We start from the raw sequence: 20692 nt of genomic DNA, 5'->3' as shown, positions 1-20692 counted from the left end.
GTGGATATTTTCTTTAAAAACAAATTAACAGACTCTGCTCAGTTACAAGTTCATCAGTTGTAAAAACATAAACTTAAATATTTGGGGTTTGGATGGCTAATAGGTTCATTTTACTTTGCTAATGGAATTTAAGCAAAGTTTTGGAAATTTAAACAGTCTGAGCTCTGCTAAACGTTGCAGCTGTGTAACAGTAATTAGCTGCATTCCCTAAATGGTGTCTGCTGAAAGAAATGACGGGAAGGTGGTTTGGACTCGAAGATTCTCATCAGTTTTCACAAATAGTCTGCCTCACGCCTGCTGAAAAGCATATTTTTAAGCATCCATTTGACATTTAGAGAGCCATTTTTGTTCATTGTGGGTAGGAGAGATAGCAACACCACGATGTGACCAGATGCGATTCGTTGGCATGGTACCAGATGCATGTTTGTGCAAATCCCCACCTGGGTAAGGAGGTTTTTGCATGTTTCTGGAGGAAGGCCCCAGCACCTTTTCCTCCGAAAAGGTGATGCAGATGTTTGTACGTCCTTCTTCGTCCTTCCCTTTTGTTCTTCTCTGAAGTTCTTTTCTTTTAACTTTTCTGCAGCGACCCACATCTTGATAGGAACACTTTGCCTAAGAAGGGACTCAGGTATTGGTGTTTCCACACGGTTTAACAGCTTTTGTTGTGGCTTTGGAGTTTGGTTTGTGTTTCTGTTGTGGCTGGTGGTGATGGTCGCAGGCTTTGCAAGAGGTGGCAACAATATCGTTCCTTTCTTTCTTTCTTTAATCCTCAAAGAAGGCCATTGACCACTGTGCTTTTTTTCATCCAGTCGCTTCTCCGCTTGAGCGAGAACTGTGGCTTTTGCTGGCTGAATTGCTGAAAAGCGTCTCATAAACCATCACTGGGCTTGACTTGAAAACAATAATTTTGCAGCTTCTATGGCTAGTACATGGAACGACTTGAAATCATTTTTACCCCGGGAACCTTGTTGTTTATATACAAATAGAAAATATTTTCAATATCATGCCAAACCTTTTAGGATGACATTGGATATATTAATGAAAAAAACCCATTTGCTTCAGAATACCTAAATATATAGGCCTCTTAGAGATAATTTCTACTCTTCTAGAAAAGAACAAAAAAATCCCCAAACAAACTTTTGGCAATTGTCTTCTCATACATTTTGTATAACTGTAAGGTTGTGGTTTTTTATAACATAAAAAAAACCTGCACCAAAAAAAAAGTTTTTCCATTGATACAAGCAATTCGAGCAAGATAATAAACATTAGTTGTATTAATTAAATGCTTTAACTGTTGCAGAATTTACATAAGAGATCTCAGACAATTTAGAAAATTGCAGCTTCAGAATTGCTTAACGCAGCTTCTGGGATCACTGACTGATGCCTTGAAATTGCAGCTGCAATTTATTCTGTGTTATCCACGTTGTTCTTCACAGCAGCTTTATCCCGTGAAGCCAAGTGCTAAAAGCCTTTCTTAAAACGGCATTTTGTTTAAAATGTTTCTGTGGTTATCAAGTATGTCTCTAATGAATAAAGACTCTCTTTTAAGACTGAAACATGTGAGTGCTGAAGAGGTAGGTATTAATGCTGGGGGGGGGGGAAAATCCTTAGACCATTAAAGTAAAATGACTGTTTAAAGCCCTTTTTCTAATAAGCTGATATATCTGCAAAGTTTGAGATACAGATAGTCAGAGACTGTTGCTTAAATGTTGAGGCATAAGCAGAAAAATGTCTTTTTTTTAAAAGTAGTTTTGAGGTTTTGCAGTGTTAATTCTTGTAGCGCTCGCATTGATTTAAAATAGCCTTAATAAGTTATATCTCACTGCAGAGTATTTAGTTGGAGGGAATCTAATTAATTAAATAGATAGTATCAACTAATAATAGGCTCCAAGTGTTTAGTTTTTGGAAGGAGAGCTAGTAACCCATAAATATTTCTCAAAAGCAGATGGCATAGCATAAGACAGACACTGAAATCCATCAGCAGAGAAGTGTTTCCATGATGCTCTTTCTGTTGATACCTGTACCCTATCACGTATTTCACATAACACCTCTGGTAATATATCTCTTTTTCAGGCATATATAAAAGCAGATTTAAAACTTTACTTAAGCCAAAGCCAGCGGCTGTTTTGCCGTTGATGTTAGCATAGACAACATTCCTGTTATTTTCTTTGCGTTCGGAAAAGGCTCAACTCAGGCTCCTTTATGATGATTAAATGCTATTAGTTTTGAACTAAATGGGATACGCCTCCACAGACCTTTACATTAATGTCTTTGGAATATGAATTATTGGGTTGCAACTTGTTTAAAAATCTGATAATGGCTTTGTTGACTTGAATTTTGTTGTAATGTGACAAAAAGCCAGCTAAGCTTAGCGATGCACCGAAATACTAAAATAGTGATAGAATTTAGGCATAACCTAAGGAAAGAAATGGATTTCCAAATTATGGTTTTGTTTTTCAATCGTGCATACGTTAACACACACTACATTTTATTCTACAGTATACAACTTCTGTCTGTAGCTTTTTGTTTGCTACTAGTTTGGTTACTACTGAAGCCATTGGAAAGGACAATTTTGGGAGGTTTTCCCAACCAAAAGTGGAATGAATTAGGAATAGCTGGGAACAGCTGCTTAATTCAGAATTGTATTGGGTTTATATCATTTTTATTCTTAAATTTCATATGAGAGTTCTTCCATCTTTCTTTCCCTCTCGCCCTCCCCAAGTCTTGTGACATTTCATGGTGGTTGTCTTTTTTTTAATTTTAAATAAATGTCAAAGTTCATTTTGGAAAAACCGTTTTTGCAGATATACTCCGTCCTCTCAACTCCGTAATCAAGAAGATGCAAAAGAATGGCTACGGTCCCATTCAGCAGGAGGACTTCAGGATACTGCTGGCAATTCTCCATTTTCATCTGGATCCAGCATAACATCACCCTCTGGAACTCGATTTAACTTCTCACAACTTGGTGAATAATTATCTGTTTGGATAATCATAGCAATACATTGTATGTCTCGAAAATAGCGTATTACACAATATAATTTTCTTTCAGCAGCTCCGAGTCCCACATTCAACCTCAGGAAGCACTTTCACTGAAATGAGCGTGACTAATTAGCATTATTATCTTGTATGCCCAAAGGTGCCATACTTGCAGTAACTCTTTGAAAATACTTCTCTGGAAGTTATTAAATGCCTTCATATAAATTGTGAGCTACTCAGTAGAGCTATTTGTTAATACTACACATGGATGTGTTTAAAGGACTTAAGACGTTGCCTACCTGTTTAGTAATACTGCTTTAAAATCCAAGCGTATTACTCACCGTATGTGCCAGTCTCATCGGTTGAAGATTTTTTTTATCTTTGTATGTATTTTTCAGGTGGCTTGTTGGAAAATTGCATAAAGCTCAGTTTGAAAGAACAGATGAAAGTCAGAAAGAATGCCATTCCTTCACTTAAATACATTGATAGAAGTAAACACTTTTGAAGTGAGGGAAACAATGAGTTGCTTGACAGGATCCCTAAAGCATTGCAGATTTTAGTTGACCATATCAGCAGCTGAAATAACCTGATTTAAAGTGCTAGTAGTGCTCATCTCTGGTATGCTGATGAAATATTACTCAGTTGCCTTTGCAATTTGGTTAGGTATGTAAATCAATCCTAACAGTATATACATATATTGTCTTTAAGCTAAGTGGCATTTGGAAACTGCTATATCAAACTGACTTTTTCTGCTTCTTTTTGACTTTCAGAAGCCCCTCCGTCTTTTCTAGAATGATAAAGAAATAATATGCAAAATAGTTAAGCCTTTACTTGTGAACTTCTTGCGTCGTGTGAATTTGCAGCAGCTTATGCGCTCACTTATTTCTAGTGCAGTTTTGCGTTGCAGCAGCAACATTTCAGAGCCTTTCTGTGAGTGCACTGAAAAGAAACAGGTTAAATAAACAGCTTTAAATAAACCAACACTTAACAAAATTTCAGCTGAATATACACACAGTGTAATTACATGGCCAACAGCTAACAAACTGTCATGAAAGTTCATGAAAGCACCTTAATGGTCTCCAAAAAAAAAAAAAAAGTGTAGTCTTAGCCCCAGAAAGTTAACTCCTTATGGAGAATATTGAAGATTATTTACATTAATAAGCTTCAAAAGCTATTTAACAAACAAGCAACACAAAAAAAAAAAAAGAAAGAAAGAAGCTATTTTTCTGTGTTCTTAAAAAAAAAGAGCTTGGAGGGATCAGTGTCAAGAGAGGCCACCACATTTAATTTAATAACAAATGTTGATATGAAAGTTGAGCACCTTGAAATGGAATTATTGTATCTTCTGCAATAGTCTGTGTCAGTTGATAGTGTATATAGAAACGGGCAATGACAGCACACCAAGAGGAACCTGCCAGCTGAACAGCAATTTTGTTGTTCCCCCCTTTTCTTTTCCCCACAAATCAACTAGTTCTTAATAAATAACAGGTACAAATTTAACACCAAGTTCTTTAAAAACCATAAAACCTGAGTTCTTTAAAAACTCTAAACACTGGCTGAGAGAGTATTGGAGTTTGAGGCAAAATTGGTATTTTCTAATTCTTAGGACCTCATAGTGGAAAGAAACAATTCTGAAATGTACAACTATTAGGAAACTTAAAGCTCTTAAAATTTGTGACTTAAATACATAGAAAAATGTCATTTTCTGAGACCCTGAAGGCTTTGAAGGAGATAGTTCATAAGACCTGCTCTATATAGGTGAAGTACTAGTTTAAATTCCTTGGGGCATTTTAGTTCTTTTTGAGCAAGGACTGTTCCAAATTAAATGAGGGTTAATTAGTTCATGCCTTCAAGGTGTTAGTGAGTTGACTGAGCTTGTCTGTAGAAGCGTAGACATATCACCCAGTGTTTAAAATGACCTTATTTACTTGAGCTTTCTTATTTGCTAGCTTGATTTGCATACCTCTTTATTATTTGAATTAATTGAATTTAGAAAAATAATGAAGCCTGGAGAGGATGACATCAAAACTTTGTGTCTTTTTAAAAAAAAAAAAAAAAAAAAAGTTTTTTTGGTAGTTGCACAAAAATTAGGTATGAAAATTTGTGGTTGTGCAAATAAATTGGTGTTTATTCTTCACTAATAGCGAGCCCAACCACTGCAGCCCAGATGAGCCTGTCAAACCCAACCATGCTACGGACCCACAGCCTTTCCAATGCAGATGGTCCTTATGACCCTTACAGTGATACGCGCTTCAGGAACAGCTCCATGTCCCTGGATGAGAAAAGCAGAACGATGAGCCGGTCTGGCTCTTTCCGCGATGGCTTTGAAGAAGGTCAGTAAAGTATGTGGTGGCGCTGGAAATGATCAGAAGATGGCATTCTCACATAAACCAAGTATTGAATTGGTGGGTTTTGGTTCAGCATAGAGGTCATTTCAGAGCACAGTTCTCTCTGTGCGGAGCTCTCGGATAAAACTGTAGTCCCAGTGATCATTGTTCTGATGATATTCATTCAGTGATCCTTCTGGCAGGACATAGGAAAGCATCTAAGTGGTGTACCTAGACCATCACTGTTCAAGAAATTGTTTAAACACATGCTGTGCTTCATTTTTAGTGATCTCAGAATGACTCTAGTTCATGCTTAGAGTTAGCATATGAGTGTGTTTCCTTGAATAGGACTATTCTCCTGAATCTAGGCCTCCACACTTCTGTTTGTAGTATAAATAATTAATATCAGTCAGACTGTTGTTTCTATCGCCACTAGTTTTTCCAGTATTTAATCTGTATTCAAATTGTCTTTACTTTTTATTTCTGCTGAATGTCCTGGGTTGATATCACACAGCTTCCACAGAAGGGACCTGCATAGTTCTTCAAAACATCTAGGCTCTTCTTTTTAATTCCTCATCATCTTTTCAAATATGATAAAAGAAATCCATGTAAATATATAAGAAGAAAAAGTCATTTACCTATAAATCAATATTTAGTTGGGTTGCTACTGATCAAGCGACCTTATGGCTGTAGCAGGAGTAGCTATGAGCACATGTTAAAACCCTCAAGTGTTGCACTTGGAGAAGTCAAGTGTGGGGTGATCTCTGGTAGTGGTTCTTAGGAAGTTCTTTCAGCATTAGCTTTTTGAGTCTTAAATCTCATTTCTGGCAAGGACTGCGAGCTTGGTTGGCTATAAAGTACTTTGTCACTACAGGTCACGCAAGCTTTTGCTGACTTGCTTGCTCCACAGCTGAAGACCTGCACTTAGTAGTGGTAAACCCAACACCCCGTTGTTGCTGCTCCCCTAGAGCCAGGCATGTGTGGCATGGGAGCCACACTGAAGTGCTTGTAGGGGCCTTTGGGAGCTACAACGTGCCTTCCTGGAGATACTGGTTATCCCATCGGTTTTCTGCCATTGGAAGGGGTGAAAAATGCGTGTTGGATGTGACTCCAGAAAGATTCGGGGCTAATTTGTTATTGAATTTAGCCAATCTAACTCCATTACATTTAATTGTATTTTAGAGACCCATGGCTGAGGATCTTCATTAGGGGTTGAACATTATTTGAATAACGCTGTGGGGCTGAAAATTGTGTCGTTGCAGGAATTAACCTTTGTTTGTGCAGTGCTCTCAGAAAGCTAGATGATCACGAACAATCAAAGATTGCCAGGTATTTAGTTGAATTCCATTCTGAGATGAACAGTCCTGCTCTTTTGATAGAATTACTTAATATAATCTGTGAAGGAGTTTAAATCACTGCATCTGTCTTACTCTTAGATGATTTACTGAAAAAGCTGCTACAGCAAAACTTACTCAGATTTTATTGAAGACATCCTCAAAAAAATTGTAACCTCGGTCTTTTAGGTGTGCTTAAGATTGCAGCAGATCTGTTTTGGCATGTTGGAGGTTAAACTATCTCTTATAATTCAGCAATTCTTTCCAGGAGAGAGGCCAGTTTGGAAGGATATTTAACAAATATTACATGTTTGAGGACAAATCATTTAAAAAAAAAAAAAAAAAAAAGGAAAAGAAGAGTTAGGTGAAATGTTCTGCAAAGTGCTTTTCATTCTTTTAAAAATAATAATAAAAATGAAGTCCAAGAAAAACCTACCAAGTTATGGACTTGAAAGCAGTGGAAAAAGATCACATTTGTGTGTGAGGCAGGAATTTGACCCTACAGTGGACATGCTGAAGAAGCCCCTTTCAGATTTTCCTAAATTTTTGGCACCTAAGAGAGTAATAATATTTTTGTCTTTATGTTAAATTTCTTCTGTCACTTCTCTGGCCATACAAGAGGGGAGGGATAGCCTGCTTATTAGGTCCTGCTTATTTCTCAGGGAATCACGAGTTAGAAGTGAGGAATTGGTCCTGAATATGGCATATATGTTGTCTTGTGCTTTTAAACCCATGGATCTAATTCACCTTCATGTTGAGAGAATAGATCAAAAAGTATTATAGAAATTAAATCTGTGGTTAATAGTCAAATTAATTTTATATTGCTAGCGTCAACGAATCCAGGTCTTAAATAAAGCTTACCAATCCAATTCTTAGTTGTTTATTACCACATAAGATTACAAGACGTTTGTTTCTTATTAACTTCAGCAGGGCCAGGATTTATTCTTAAAAGACTTTCTTCTTTTGTCTCCATAGTGTGAAGTACAGCCATGTTCTCTCACAGCACAGCATGTAGGTTGAGATGTTAGCCAGCCTTGCAGCACGTAACTCTTTTGACAGAAGGGTTTCAGAACTGGGGAGATGCCAGCAGGAAGAGCCTCCAAACTATCCAGAACTTCAGGGCCGGGGCGGGGGGGGGGGGCGAACAGCCTAAAACTCAAGTGGTCTCATGGCTATCCACTTGTCCCACTTCCCTGGCCATAGGTCTTCTCCAGGAGCTGCTCTGCCTAGAGAGAAAATAATTAAATTCATTGTTGTGGGATATTTTTATTCCTTTTTGTCCTTGTTGTTCTTTCTGCTCTTTGGACAGTTGATCACGGCTAGACCATTTCTTTCCTAACATTAAAAATGATACATGCTTGCATATGCATTTATAGTGCTTTTAAAATAATAGCTCCAAAACAATTTGGGTTTGGAGCCTGCGTGCAGATGCATGTTAACTGCAAAAAACAGGAATCACATCAAGAGCATAACTGCCTTCAGGCTCCTAATTAAATAGCCTTAAAGTAGCCATCTGCAGATACTTTAAAAAGAAATTGCGCAAAAAATATTAACTCCTTAGTTGTCCTAAACAACTAGGAATCTCAAATTGTGTACACGTTCAAATGACGCAGCGGTGATGTTTTACATGGCAGGAGTATGGTTCCCAGAGTGATATGTTCTTTCCCTTTTTTTTATTTTGAGTCTCCTTTTCCTCCTTTAAAGTCCAAATGTGGTCTTAAAAATTCCAGTTGATGCTAACTCAAAAATGTGTGCATCCCAATCCGTTGTAAAGAGATCTGTCTCTTCTCTGCCCAGTTGCTACAGTTGCTTTTTTGAGTACATCTCTGTTAGCAAAAACTGCACAAAGGAAGAATATAGAGAGGCAAACCAGAAAATAATAATATATTCTCTGTATGAGTCCATTGGTGGCCTTGTGCAAATATTGCTTGCGCTTTGGGCTTTCCATCTTGAAAAAGGCAGTCCTAAGGGTACAACGCAAATAAAAAGAAAAATGACGAGGAGATCTTAAGTGCGTAGCATCTATGATGTGAAGAGAGTTAAAATAGGTTAGGAATCTTCAGCTTGGAAAAATTATGACCCACGGGAGGTGATAATATACAATATAGTGCATCATAAAGAGGTTGGCTATCCATTACTTCTCATATCACAAGGCTGTGGAGACACTCTAGGAACTTACAGACTGATTCAGCAGCAGGTCTAAAACAGCCGCAGAGAATGATATTTCTAAACACAAGAAGATTCTTTTGTTACAGACAAAATGTGCCAGTGGATTCAGAAGCAGTTAAGCAAGTAAGTGGTAGAGAGGTCACAGCGACTATGAAAAATAGTGGTCTGACTGCAGATTCCATCTCAGGAATTTCCATCTCTGCTGATTCCCAGAAGATGCAAAGGTGTACCTGGGGAAAAATCACCGGGTATCTGCCCTGTTCTCGCATTCTTTTTCCCTAAACATGCGCTGCGGTTGCAGCCAGAGATGGAGCACGCGATTAGACAGACCCCGCTCACTGACTCACGCTAGTTATTTTTATGTTCTTAATGCAGTACAGTTCTTGACATCTAACTATAAAGATCATTTTAATTGAAAATATTATTAACCAGAAAAAGCAAATGGGTGTGAGTTTTTTCTACTTTCTTGTGGGTTTTTTAAATTGTCTTAAATTCCTCCAGAAGCTAACTTAGACTCTGTTTACTTCTCTTTCCAGCCTTGCCTTAGGATATAATGTCAATGGGAAAGCAGAACCCATTTATTATGAATGTAGGAGAATTGCAGTAGGTAATTAGAGCAAAATGGCAGCTTTTCTAAACTTTTTTTTTTTTTTTTTGGCTGGAGGATGTAGATGAAAGAAAAAGTGATTTGACACGATTTCATATGATTTGTATGAAGTTACCTGAAGTTTGAATGAAAGTTTTTTCAGTTAAATATATTTTGTTTCTAAAAATAAAAAAAAAGGAAAGGTAATTTTGCATGTTTCAGTAACAGAAAGAATAGCTTCAGGTAGGTTTTTTTAATAGCATAATGAAAAATAAAATGATGTTATATGTAAATCCTAACATCGGGGTGATGGTAGCAACCTTGAGAATCAGCGTGTAGGTATATCTTTTACTGAATGTATATTTAAATGCAAAAACTGCTTGTAACGGATTCTTTTCCAGAAAAGGTTTTGTAGCCGTGTTTTCACTCAGGTAATTTTTCTTTGAGAGAAAGAACTTTGCCTTGTTAAAGAAGTGTTATTGCTTTAAAGAAAGAGCAAAACACCCTGCAGGGATAGGGAGTCTTCAGCTCACTGATGCCCGTGATTCCGCTCCCTTGTAGTCAGCAGAAGGAAGATACAGCTGCATTCAGGGGACAATTCAGAGCCCCAGAATTAGAGAATGGTTTCTGCCCTGGGTGCTCCACATCTTCTCCTGGAGCATCTGGTTACATATCGTGGTCTTCTCAGGACATCTCCATCTTGGTCTGCTGCTTAAAGAAAACGCCACCACCCCTCCTCAATCTCATCTAAAACTGAAGATGAAGCAGTTAGATTTACTCTAACTCTCCTGCATTTGTACTCTCTCCTGCATTTTTTTTTTTATTCTGAGTAAGCCCTTTTGCAAGAGTCTTAAGATAAGCTGTCCAGAGAAATATTTTTCTGATGAAACCTTCATCGAAACTTTTCTTTTTAATCTTCTTGACTGCCCCTCATTCCCCCCAAAGCAACTATTATTAAATTGTTAAAATGGCTTTACCAAATGCAAGTTTATGGATTGTAATACCTGGGCATGCATTCTTCAAACTGCACATTATTGGTGCAATAATATAATTAAGTTTATGATGGATGATGAAATTCCTGAAAGTATTTCTTCAGGAGGCTGTTAGTTGGCAGTGAATGATCTGGGATGGCTCCACTATGTGGTTACTGTATTTATATTCAGTCTGTTTATTTTCTTTCCTTTAGTGCATGGTTCTTCTCTCTCTTTGGTGTCCAGCACATCATCTATTTATTCAACAGTGAGTATAATGAAATGGACAATTTAGCAATTTATTTTTTGAATCAGTGTTTTACAACTACGCTATGTAGGTTTTGCCACAAAGGACCTCAGTAGATCTGAGGAGATGCGAACTTCATTACCCAAAGCACCCCAAAAAGTTCTAAATAAAGTCATTGCAGCCTTTTATTAATGATTTGCTACTAAAGAAGTTTGAATATATGCACAGATTTTAATAATTCTAAAGAAGCCGTTTGTTCACTATGCCAGTAATATTTTCTCCAAAAGTGTGTATTCATTTAGGTTATCTGATCCTAAGATAAGACTGACTGGAGTTTGAAAATACAGGTTTTTTAAATGTGTGTTACATGTGCTTATTTTCTTCTAATAACCTCACGAAAGATTTTCCATTTAAACGTATATTATGGAAGATCTTCTAGGTTAAGGCTATTCCTGTGCAGTAACGGGGAGGCGAGGCTGCGACACGCAGACCGTGTCTTGCCCAGCTCTTCTCCAGCTCCTTGGGGTGTTACCTGCAGCGACCCAGGGGCACAGCAGGTTCCACGAGAGTCTACAGAAGTGTTTGGCACTGATGGTTAAATCCCAGTGCCTTCACTGCTGTTAATATCCAAACTAGCTAGATGAAAGGGCGATCGTGTATTCCTGGCGTGCTATCATCACAATTTTGGGGGTTTCTTAAAGCACAACCCTTTTAAAAAAAAAAAAAAAAAAAAAAAAAGCATCTTCGGTAAGATGTGTTCATTGAACAAGGTGTTTAATTTCGAATTGTTATGCAAGTCTAATGCAGCTTCACGCTTACCACACACGCCCAGCTGAAACAAGCACATGTGACACAAGAGTACGTGGAAGAACTTGCTCTTGGCAGATCGTGTGTAACTGTCTATGAAGTCTGTCGAGCCAGCATAGTGTTATTTCACATATAGGCTTCACTGTTAGGAAGCCACATGTGTACCATGGCCTTAAGACCTAGATAATAAATTGAAAAGACTGCCTTTTGTTACTGACCTTGCCTCAGGCAAGGTCCATGTGAAGCCGAAGCAGATAACGCGTTGGAAGGATGGAAAACAGACCTTTTCCTCTGGGCTGTTGTTTATAACCCTGAGAGCCACAGGGAGAGTTCTCAGCAGCTTTTGGTTTCTGTGCTCGCTGCCCAAACACGAGTGGCTCTTAATAGTGTGGTTTGATGGCTATAATTTTCACGGTGGCTGGTAGTGGACATGTTTGCATAAGGACGGTGGAGTGTGTAACTTCCTACCATATACTTCTCTTTAGCTGATAACTTTGGTTAGGAACAAGCCATAGCAGCCACAATTTTATCATGCAGACCACAGCGGATGGTCAGTAAATCCACTTTGCATCCTCAGATAACTTAGTTGTGTGTCCTCAGTTTTTCATCACCACAGTGCCTAGGCAGCAAGTGGAGTAAATTTTTTATTTTTTTTTTTAATTTTCACGTCACTTTGGAATGCAAAAACATGATCTCCATCCCATGGAGAGCTGAGCATGGGAGGAAGGAATTGCCTAGGGTCGTCCATGTTCTGTGACAGTCCTGGCTCATCAGAGCCTCAGGCAGTGCCCTATGCACGGAGCCAGGGCTTCCCCCTTCCCACGGTTCAGGCTCCGATGTGCACTGGTCGGCAGGCTGGGAAGTGGAGCCCAAATTCCTTCCTGCAGGAAGAAGAACTGTACAAGCAGCCTGTTTTCTTTTTCCTGACAAGTAAATAAATTAGGAGATTATCTTAGATTGAGTAAGGATGTGGGAATCCAAAATAAGGAATTCACATTCGAGTTTCTGAAACGCACCAAAACAAAAAAATATTTTATAAATTTGTCTGGCTGGTTATGTTGTAAGGTACTCATGTATTTTTTCTCTGTTTTTATTTTATAGCCTGAAGAGAAGTGCCAGTCAGAGGTAAGAGCGCATCGTGTTTGACAGGCATAAATGTTCTGTCAAGACACCCTGCATTTCATGCGTTGCTATTTTATTTCTCCTTATGATGGTGCAGTAAATTGCTCTCTTAAAATATATAGATTCGCAAGCTACGAAGAGAGTTGGATGCATCCCAAGAAAAAGTGTCAGCTCTGACAACTCAGTTGACTGCCAATGTGAGTACAATTCTGAGAACAAACGCTAACAGGGATGCATTTAATGCCCCTGCTACCACCCCAGTTTTTCTAAGTGACAGAAAGATTTCATGTGGATAACATTCGGTTCACGTTACCTATGTGTTTAAAAAAGTAAACAAACCTACGTGCATGTGGGATCTTTCCAAAAATAACATCCTCTGTCCTGAATTGTCTTATGCCTGTCTTTAAATACTGAATTATAATATTCATTTGGTTTTATATAGATATTAACCATCTTCAGATCTTGAGAAAATCATTGAAGATGGTGTCATTTTTTTTATAAATGGTGTCTGATCTTGTCATTTGGCTGGGATGAGATACAGATGAAGGTTACAATTGGTAGGAGTAAAAATTGGTGGAAACGTGGATTGAAATGCATTGTGCTTTGCTATTGCATAAAGATGTGGGTTAATGGTGTGATAGGTGACAGTGCCATAAGGGGCTCTAAGAACTAATTTACGGTTAGGGAGTGGACATACCTGATTTTTACCAGTGTAGACAATACTTCTGTCTGTTTCCTCTGAGGAATTTGATGAATAAATAATGTGGGGGAAAAAAAAATAAAATTGGAGGCCAGGAGGTGTTGAGGCAACACTAAGTCTGACCCTGGGCAACTTTATTTGTATATTCTGTGCTGTAGTTACAGATAGCAGAAATGTGCAAAACAGAAACTTGCTAGAAAAATAAGCAGTTCTAGGGTAAATGAGCTACAGATGAGTAGTCATCACATCGGATCATACTGACATCCCAGTTTGTGGGAATGAACAAACATCAGCACATGTGCTACTGAAGAGGACATTCCTGTCCATCAGCTCTCTGAATAGGTGGAGTGCAAAACTTGGCACAGTAAAGGACAGCTTTCACCTGAGCAGTGACACCTATCACAAGAAGGATCCGAGGGGAAATCTACTGCGGTGTTCACTGCAGGCGTCGCAGTGCTTCATCCAGCTTGCAAAATGGAAAAGGAAAACCAAGGACACAGTTAATAGAGAAGGCAAATGAAAGGGCTGTGACTGCATGTAACCACTCAGTCACTTTCCCAAGAGGAAAAGAAAAAATTTTTAAAACCTTCCTAAAATTTAATCTTATGTTTGCCCTTCAAATACAAAGAGAACTGAATACATGAGTTGGTTTTCATCCAGAAGCTTCTTTTACACGTGAGAAAGCAGGACCAGAGTCTCTTGCTTAAAGTTTTTTATCGTGTTGTTGAATAACCCAGCTTGTGTCCTTCAAAGAACTTGTCAGCTGCGCAGCTCCTCTAGCTCTGCCTTGGTTTTGTTGCCTTCTCCTTCGTACAGTGCACAGATGCACTAGGCTGTTACTCACCACCGGAGTCAGTAGCCTCTCTCCAAGAGTAGCGAGTAGCACATGCTACTCTGTGCCTGCCCCAGCTGCCAGTAATTTACCCAAGAATTTGTGCACGGTTACTACTACTATCTTTGTGGAGAATAGTTTTTAACATATGCTGCCACTGTATATTTTTATTTGGTTTGGGGTCATGTGGGGTTTTTTGAGGGGAGAGGGTTGGGGTTTTTTTTTCCCCAAAAAAAGTTAGCATCATTTATTATTTGGATAATATTCCATTTTTGCTTCATTCACTTTGCTAAAATTTTGACATTTTTTATTCATGCTATTTAAACTTCTTAGACTTGGACCTGCCCCTTATTTGTCCGTAAATCAGCAACAGTCTGCTGCAGAGGTGTTGCTCTAACTGTCCTAGTAAAACTTTTCAGTTCTAGCCACCTCTCTTGGAGGACATACTCTTTTTCCATGTGAAAGGCCAGGTCTGTTCCCAAAGAAGTTTAGACTAATAAGTGCTGTTTGTTAAGACAGTGCTTTATGGACATTTCCTTTACACCAGATTTTTTTAATAAAATGCTTTTGACTTAGGCAATTTTAATTGCCGAACTTAATAAATAGATCTCTTTAAATAAAGGAAAAAACTATTTAATTTATTAATTTTTTCCTGAGTTTTCCTGTATAGACACTGCAGCTTTTGATGCTTCTCAGGCCGTCAGGGGCAAGAATTTGAAAAGGTTTTGCTCCAACTAGGAAGCGAAGATAACTCTTTTTCCATAGCTCACTGAACAATTTCCAGATAGGAATGATTTCAAGGCACCTAATATGGTTTTGAAAGAGCAACTTTTTCTTAAGGTTCAGCATTAAGGGTTTGTATCTCATTAGTAATCCCTGCGGTCCCGCTTGCCCATTTATTTTTTTGCTTTTGCAAAGTATTGCTGAGGATTCCTGAATATCAGTTTTGTTTCTCCCTGTTCATCCTCCCCAACAGAAGCTTTGCTGTCTGTGTTTGTAAAATAAATATTTAGATTTTCATACATGTGTAGCGCAAACCCAACACAGGGTTTAAATTACTTTTTGCTATTTTCTCACAGTCTCCACTCTGCTTATTTTCATAGAGACTGATGGGAATGAGAGATGCACATCCCGTATTATTGTACTGCTCGGGTTTGTTTTCATTGTGAATGTGGGAACGGTTAGTTAGGATAAGTCAGCTCTGTGCTGCTGATGAATAAGTCTGGAATAGCTCTGTGAAAAGTTTTGCTATTCTCTATAAGGTGAGAGAATGTCCTTTTCTGCTTGGAAAGTTTTTGCACAATTTTACTTGTCGTCATGTGTAGAGAATTATTTTTAATAGAGAAATAAAATATTATTTGCTACAGTTAGTGTAGATGATTATGGCTAATGAGATAAATAGGTATTGAGCTATGTTTGTGTTCAGTTTCATATGCTATTGCATAGAGATGTGTGTATATATATACATGTACACCTGTAAATAGATAAATAGATAGACATGTATATCTATAAAACAACACCACTAGAAACATGGTACCCTTTTATCAAGTTTCTTTCCATCTTCTGAGTCTCGCTTTCCTTCCCTTTACTTCTCAGTCATTTTCAATTCTTGGCCGATGCCCTTGCTATAATCGACACTGGGTGCTCAGCGCTTCACGGGAAAAGAGAAAAGCGTCATTGGCAAGCGCCAGGAATTCCATCTTGGATGATATTTAGCACGTAGACCTTGGTTGCAAGCAAGGTGCACTCAAATATTGGCGAAGTCTTTGAGTTAGATGCAGGTATATCAGCTGATAAAGCACCCGTCAGACTGGCCGCAATGCTGCAGGCGTCCTGTCTCCATCCTTACCCCTCTCTGCAGAGAAGGCATCTCTGGACTGCTCTGACTGACTGGGCTTTCAGAGAGTGAGAATCTCCACTCTGTGGAGTGTCTTTTTGCCTTAAATATCCACAAGGAAAATAGTCATCTGGTTGGAGGGAAATTTCGGCTTGGCCTTTGTGTACTTGAAAACTTGCTTAATATTTTATTTACTGTTTTCTATTTTATTTTAGTTTTTAGGGTATCTTCATAAAACTTAGGAGTGATGTTTTGGGTGTTTTGGTGCCCTCTGGAAAAAGATTTAAACTTTTTAGAAAAAGCGCTGTGGCAAGAGTTAGCTACTTAACTACTTGAAGGTACCTGATAACTATCACTAAGTAACCTTTTACATGTTAATAATGACCCCAATAAAAAAGTCAAAGCTTAAGTCTGATTTCAAAAATGAAAAGCAGAAGATGTTTAGAATCTCTCTACATGTTGCAATAAGAGATCTTTACATGCCATTGCTTGCAATAGCTTGGGGACGTGGCTAGATAACCAGGGACTTTCATGGACCTTCCGTGCCTTTTTGGTATCAGGAATTACTTTCAGGTGACAAGATGTGTTCCCTAAAGTGGCCCTTAAAAGCCTCAGTTATTTAATCTGTGAGATGTTAAAAAAAAAATTGAATCTAATATGTGTTGCCACTTTGTTGAAAGAGAAAAGCATGTTTTCCATTTATCACAAAATCTAAGCAGCTTTGAACAACTGAGAAAAGTACATGAACTGGATTAGTTTGAGATGGGATTCTTCGAAGGGGACCCAGAAGGTGTTTCGTTTCTCAGATGTATTCTGGATGTAGGATTGCACATCTTAGAGAATAAATGAGAATTCCAAACCGGAAAGAAATCCCGCTTTGCTGGTCTGTATATCTGAAATAACTGTCTTGGCTATTGAAATCGTGGTGCCAAAGAAGTGGATGTAGCAGCTGACTGAGGAGCCACCTTCAGGAAATCTCCTGATGCGCAGGTCGCAGCGTTACTCCTCCCTTTGTGTTTTCTAAAGCGTTTGGTAGCAGCTGCTGCCGAGCAGGCCGTGGTTTATAGCCTAAAACTGCATCATTTCATAGTGTGCTGCTAGTGGTAGTCATACATGAAAGGGCTGTCGCCTTCTAAAATTCTGAAATTGGTCTGTTACCTTTTGGCATTTCTAATTCTCCACAATTAAATTGTTCCTGGTAATTTGTTTGCAATCATTTTCACAATGTAGGCTCTACTGATTTGACCTTTTCTAATCAGTGTTATTTTCTCTGTATCATTTACACAACAAACAATGCAATGCATTAGGTGGTCCATTTAAATACCCACAGAAATAGTCTTGTTTTGGAGGGAGAGAACAAACTACTTGTGTATGCTTGAATTTTCAGGCTCACCTGGTGGCAGCATTTGAGCAGAGCCTGGGGAACATGACGATCAGACTGCAGAGCCTGACAATGACAGCGGAACAAAAGGCAAGCTGGAAAAGTATTTGGGGAAGTCTTAACTTCTGTTTCCAGCGTTCTTGCTCGTGCTGCTTTTGTAGGTGTGGGAGGAAAAAAAAAAAAAATCACATGCACGGTTTGCCTTATTTCCTCAATTGTGGTGATGGAGTAAAATGTAATAAAAAATTTGGAATGTTGTGACAACTGATCAGGTTATTCCTATAAATTGTTGCTTTGGACGCAAGTCTTCACTATTGCTTATTTTTGTAATAAATTTCTTCTGAAAGCATCCGCACACGTGTGTTTTCGAGAGAAACACCAAGAAAAATCCTTGCAAGACAGGCAATATTGGATTTTTGGAGAGTGTACTTGAATACGTGCAATTTCTGTATTACAGAGCATGTACGTTTCTTTGTATCATAACAACCAAACTATTTTCCAATCTATTGAGGGTGTGCTTCCCCAGCTATACCAAACCTCATTTTCATCTCCCTGTACAGATATATATATATATATATTTTCTATAAATTCTCTATCAACTACCAATGCTCAGATTGAAATGTGGCTCCTTTGGAGCAGTTAGATGCCATCTGCATTTTCTGATGTAACACCATTTTTTTCTTATTCAAGGACTCAGAACTGAACGAGTTGAGGAAGACGATTGAACTCCTGAAGAAGCAAAATGCTGCTGCCCAGGCTGCCATCAATGGAGTCATCAACACACCTGAGCTCAATTGCAAAGGTGAGAAGCAAGCACCGTGTTTAGCAAATGTGCAGTGCTCATGAGACTTTAGTCCTCTTGGTAGTAGCTGATGTAACTATCAGAGATCAGCTTCGCCTCGTGACCATGCTCTAGTTACTTGTTATGGTGTCATGTGGGGATTTGAAATGGGTATCTCTGTAAATAGCATGATAAATTCTGCAGAAATAAATGGATGCGTTATAGAATCATAGAATTCTAGAATGGTTTGGGTTGGAAGGGATCATCTAGTTCCAACCCCCCTGCCACGGGCAGGGACACCCTCCACTAGCCCAGGTTGCCCAAAGCCCCATCCAACCTGGCCTTGAACACTGCCAGGGAGCCAGGGGCAGCCACAGCTTCTCTGGGCAACCTGTGCCAGGGCCTCACCACCCTCACAGGGAAGAATTTCTTCCTAATATCTAACCTAAATCTCCCCTCCTTCAGCTTAAGGCCATTCCCCCTTGTCCTGTCACTACTCTCCATGATAAAGAGTCCCTCTCCAGCTTTCCTGTAGGCCCCTTCAGGTACTGGAAGGCTGACATGAGAAAGACACATTAGACACATGAGAACACATTGAAGATGGAAAAGCTTTGATGAAATGCTATGTCACTGAATTTACTAGAAGCATTTAGTAATTCACCCATCTAGACACTGATGTGAAGCAGGAGGGAGCAAAGATCCCCATTTCAGAGCTGTCAGGGACTTGGCTTTATTTTCTTTGGTGTTTTCAGTAATTTCCAATATAAAATCTGAATGCAGTCCTGCCTTAATCTCACTTCTCTTAATCCCAGTAATCTACGCTTCTATGAAATTTCTTACGTCATTTTGACACTGCCTCCATTTATCTTCAGGACCTGGAGCTGCTCAACCCGCAGACCTGCGGATCCGAAGGCAGCACTCTTCGGATAGCGTCTCCAGTATTAACAGTGCTACCAGTCACTCCAGTGTGGGAAGTAACATCGAGAGTGATTCAAAGAAAAAGAAGAGGAAGAACTGGGTGAGTGTATTTTACCAGATTGTTTGAGGTTTATATAAAATTGTCAGAACATGCATGGTGAAATCTAGCTGCTCGGCTCCTCCTTCCTCCCTGCGTGCAGCAGGTCAGCACAAGGGCTATGCGCTGTGTAAATCCTGTGTAAACTCTCTTTTGAAGGCTTAATTGAGTCGTAAGTGATGTATATGCTTGTGTTGACTCTGCCTAGGATTGAATTTTAGCTTAACAGCCAAGAGGCCAGTCTTAAATTAGAAATAGCTGTCAAAGATCAGTTCTGGTTAAAAGTAATATGATGTCCAAACCCTTAGGGAAAACTTGACATCTGTCATTAAAGTAAAACAAATCCACAATGAGAGATCATTCTCTTTTTTTTTTTTTCTTTTTTGGCTTGTAGGGCTTTCCTTTAAGTGAACATGTTAAACACTTTAAGAAGTCTTATTTGAACGTAACCATGGAGTTCTACAACAAAAAAATACCAATTTTTAAAAATGTATTGTGATGGACATTTATTTTGCAAGGTTTTGCAATATTTACCTTTCATTTCCCGTTTTTCCTTCTTTGCTCATCACGTACTGTGTACAAGGTACCCTGTACTGGAGGAAAGGTACATTATATTAAACTCCATTTTTGATTAGACCAATACTGCCTTAGTGACCTAGTCTGATTGTAGTTTGGACTAAAGTCCCTAGATCCTTTATCGTAGCCACTAAAGCAATCCACCCCTTCCTTCTCACTGAGTTTAAATCTCCCTGGATCTTCTGGGTGTGCAGAAGAATCTGTATAGGTACAAAAAGTGGTTTGAGCTGGTAAAAGCGTGATTTGTATTTGCACAATATCGTCTCGGAAATGTTTGTGAAACTCCTGAACTGTAAGAAACAGATTCCTGAGCAAGTTCTTGTTTTCATTTCTCTCTTATCCTGGTGATTTAATTTTGATATCTTGCCAGCTCCTTCATAACAGTAGTATTTAAGAATTGGTTGAATGGAAACAATGTCATCTCCAAATCCTCCTTGTGCTGGGTTACACATTAGTTATAGACAAAGTAAATTGCTGTAACTTTTAAATTGCTAGTGACTTCTAATTTGTTACACAAAACTTTTGTAATCATTAAGCCTTAGTTAAGTTAAACACTTATTAAATTTTTGCTTCAGTTTCTCTTCTTTTTTATTGTAACCTAGTAGATATGCTCCTACATCAACCTATGCTTCTCATTCATCAGATGACTATTTTTAAAAAGGGTTAAGGAAACATCCGGACAGTATTTTTATGTTGTTACTGAAAATGAGTACATCCTTGCTGTAAAATGAAGATTGGAAATTAAATCAGTAATTTACTGAGAAAAATACAGAAGTTGAGTCTAATTCACACATTCTTTATTCCAAAAATACTGAGGAAGTTCTCAGCCAAGATCTTTTTGTTAAATACAGAAACAATGCAGCTGTCCATTCAGGGCTGAAACACCAGATTTTCAACATTTCTCACCATGTTAGAGTCTTTGTCTAGTTTAAAAATAACTTTCAGCTCTTATTTAGCCAGCCTGTTTACAACATGTAATTTGCGATAGCCTTAAACGGTGTTCATAGTGTCCTGAGTTGGAAAGGACCCAT

The 20692-nt window shown here is 38.6% G+C and overlaps 1 protein-coding gene across 8 annotated transcripts in view; it reads left to right on the top strand.

Annotated features, from left to right (window-relative positions):
• NAV2 (neuron navigator 2) overlaps window positions 1-20692 on the top strand; it is a 406583-nt gene that overhangs the window by 364197 nt on the left and 21694 nt on the right. For 5 of the 8 annotated variants that reach the window (XM_075755358.1, XM_075755357.1, XM_075755352.1 and 2 more), the window contains 9 exons: window positions 584-628; window positions 2805-2965; window positions 5121-5309; window positions 10579-10631; window positions 12519-12542; window positions 12662-12736; window positions 17296-17379; window positions 17980-18091; window positions 18943-19088. In XM_075755358.1, coding sequence (XP_075611473.1) covers window positions 584-628; window positions 2805-2965; window positions 5121-5309; window positions 10579-10631; window positions 12519-12542; window positions 12662-12736; window positions 17296-17379; window positions 17980-18091; window positions 18943-19088 — 889 coding nt within the window. The remainder of the gene's footprint in view (window positions 1-583; window positions 629-2804; window positions 2966-5120; window positions 5310-10578; window positions 10632-12518; window positions 12543-12661; window positions 12737-17295; window positions 17380-17979; window positions 18092-18942; window positions 19089-20692) is intronic. The other 3 variants (XM_075755360.1, XM_075755355.1, XM_075755356.1) reach the window with 1 other exon arrangement.

This window comes from Balearica regulorum, chromosome 5 (assembly GCF_011004875.1).
Source record: "Balearica regulorum gibbericeps isolate bBalReg1 chromosome 5, bBalReg1.pri, whole genome shotgun sequence".
NCBI classification, from domain to species: domain Eukaryota; kingdom Metazoa; phylum Chordata; class Aves; order Gruiformes; family Gruidae; genus Balearica; species Balearica regulorum.
The sequence above is the reverse complement of the archived record's forward strand: the minus strand, read 5'-3'. Positions and strand labels throughout refer to the sequence as shown.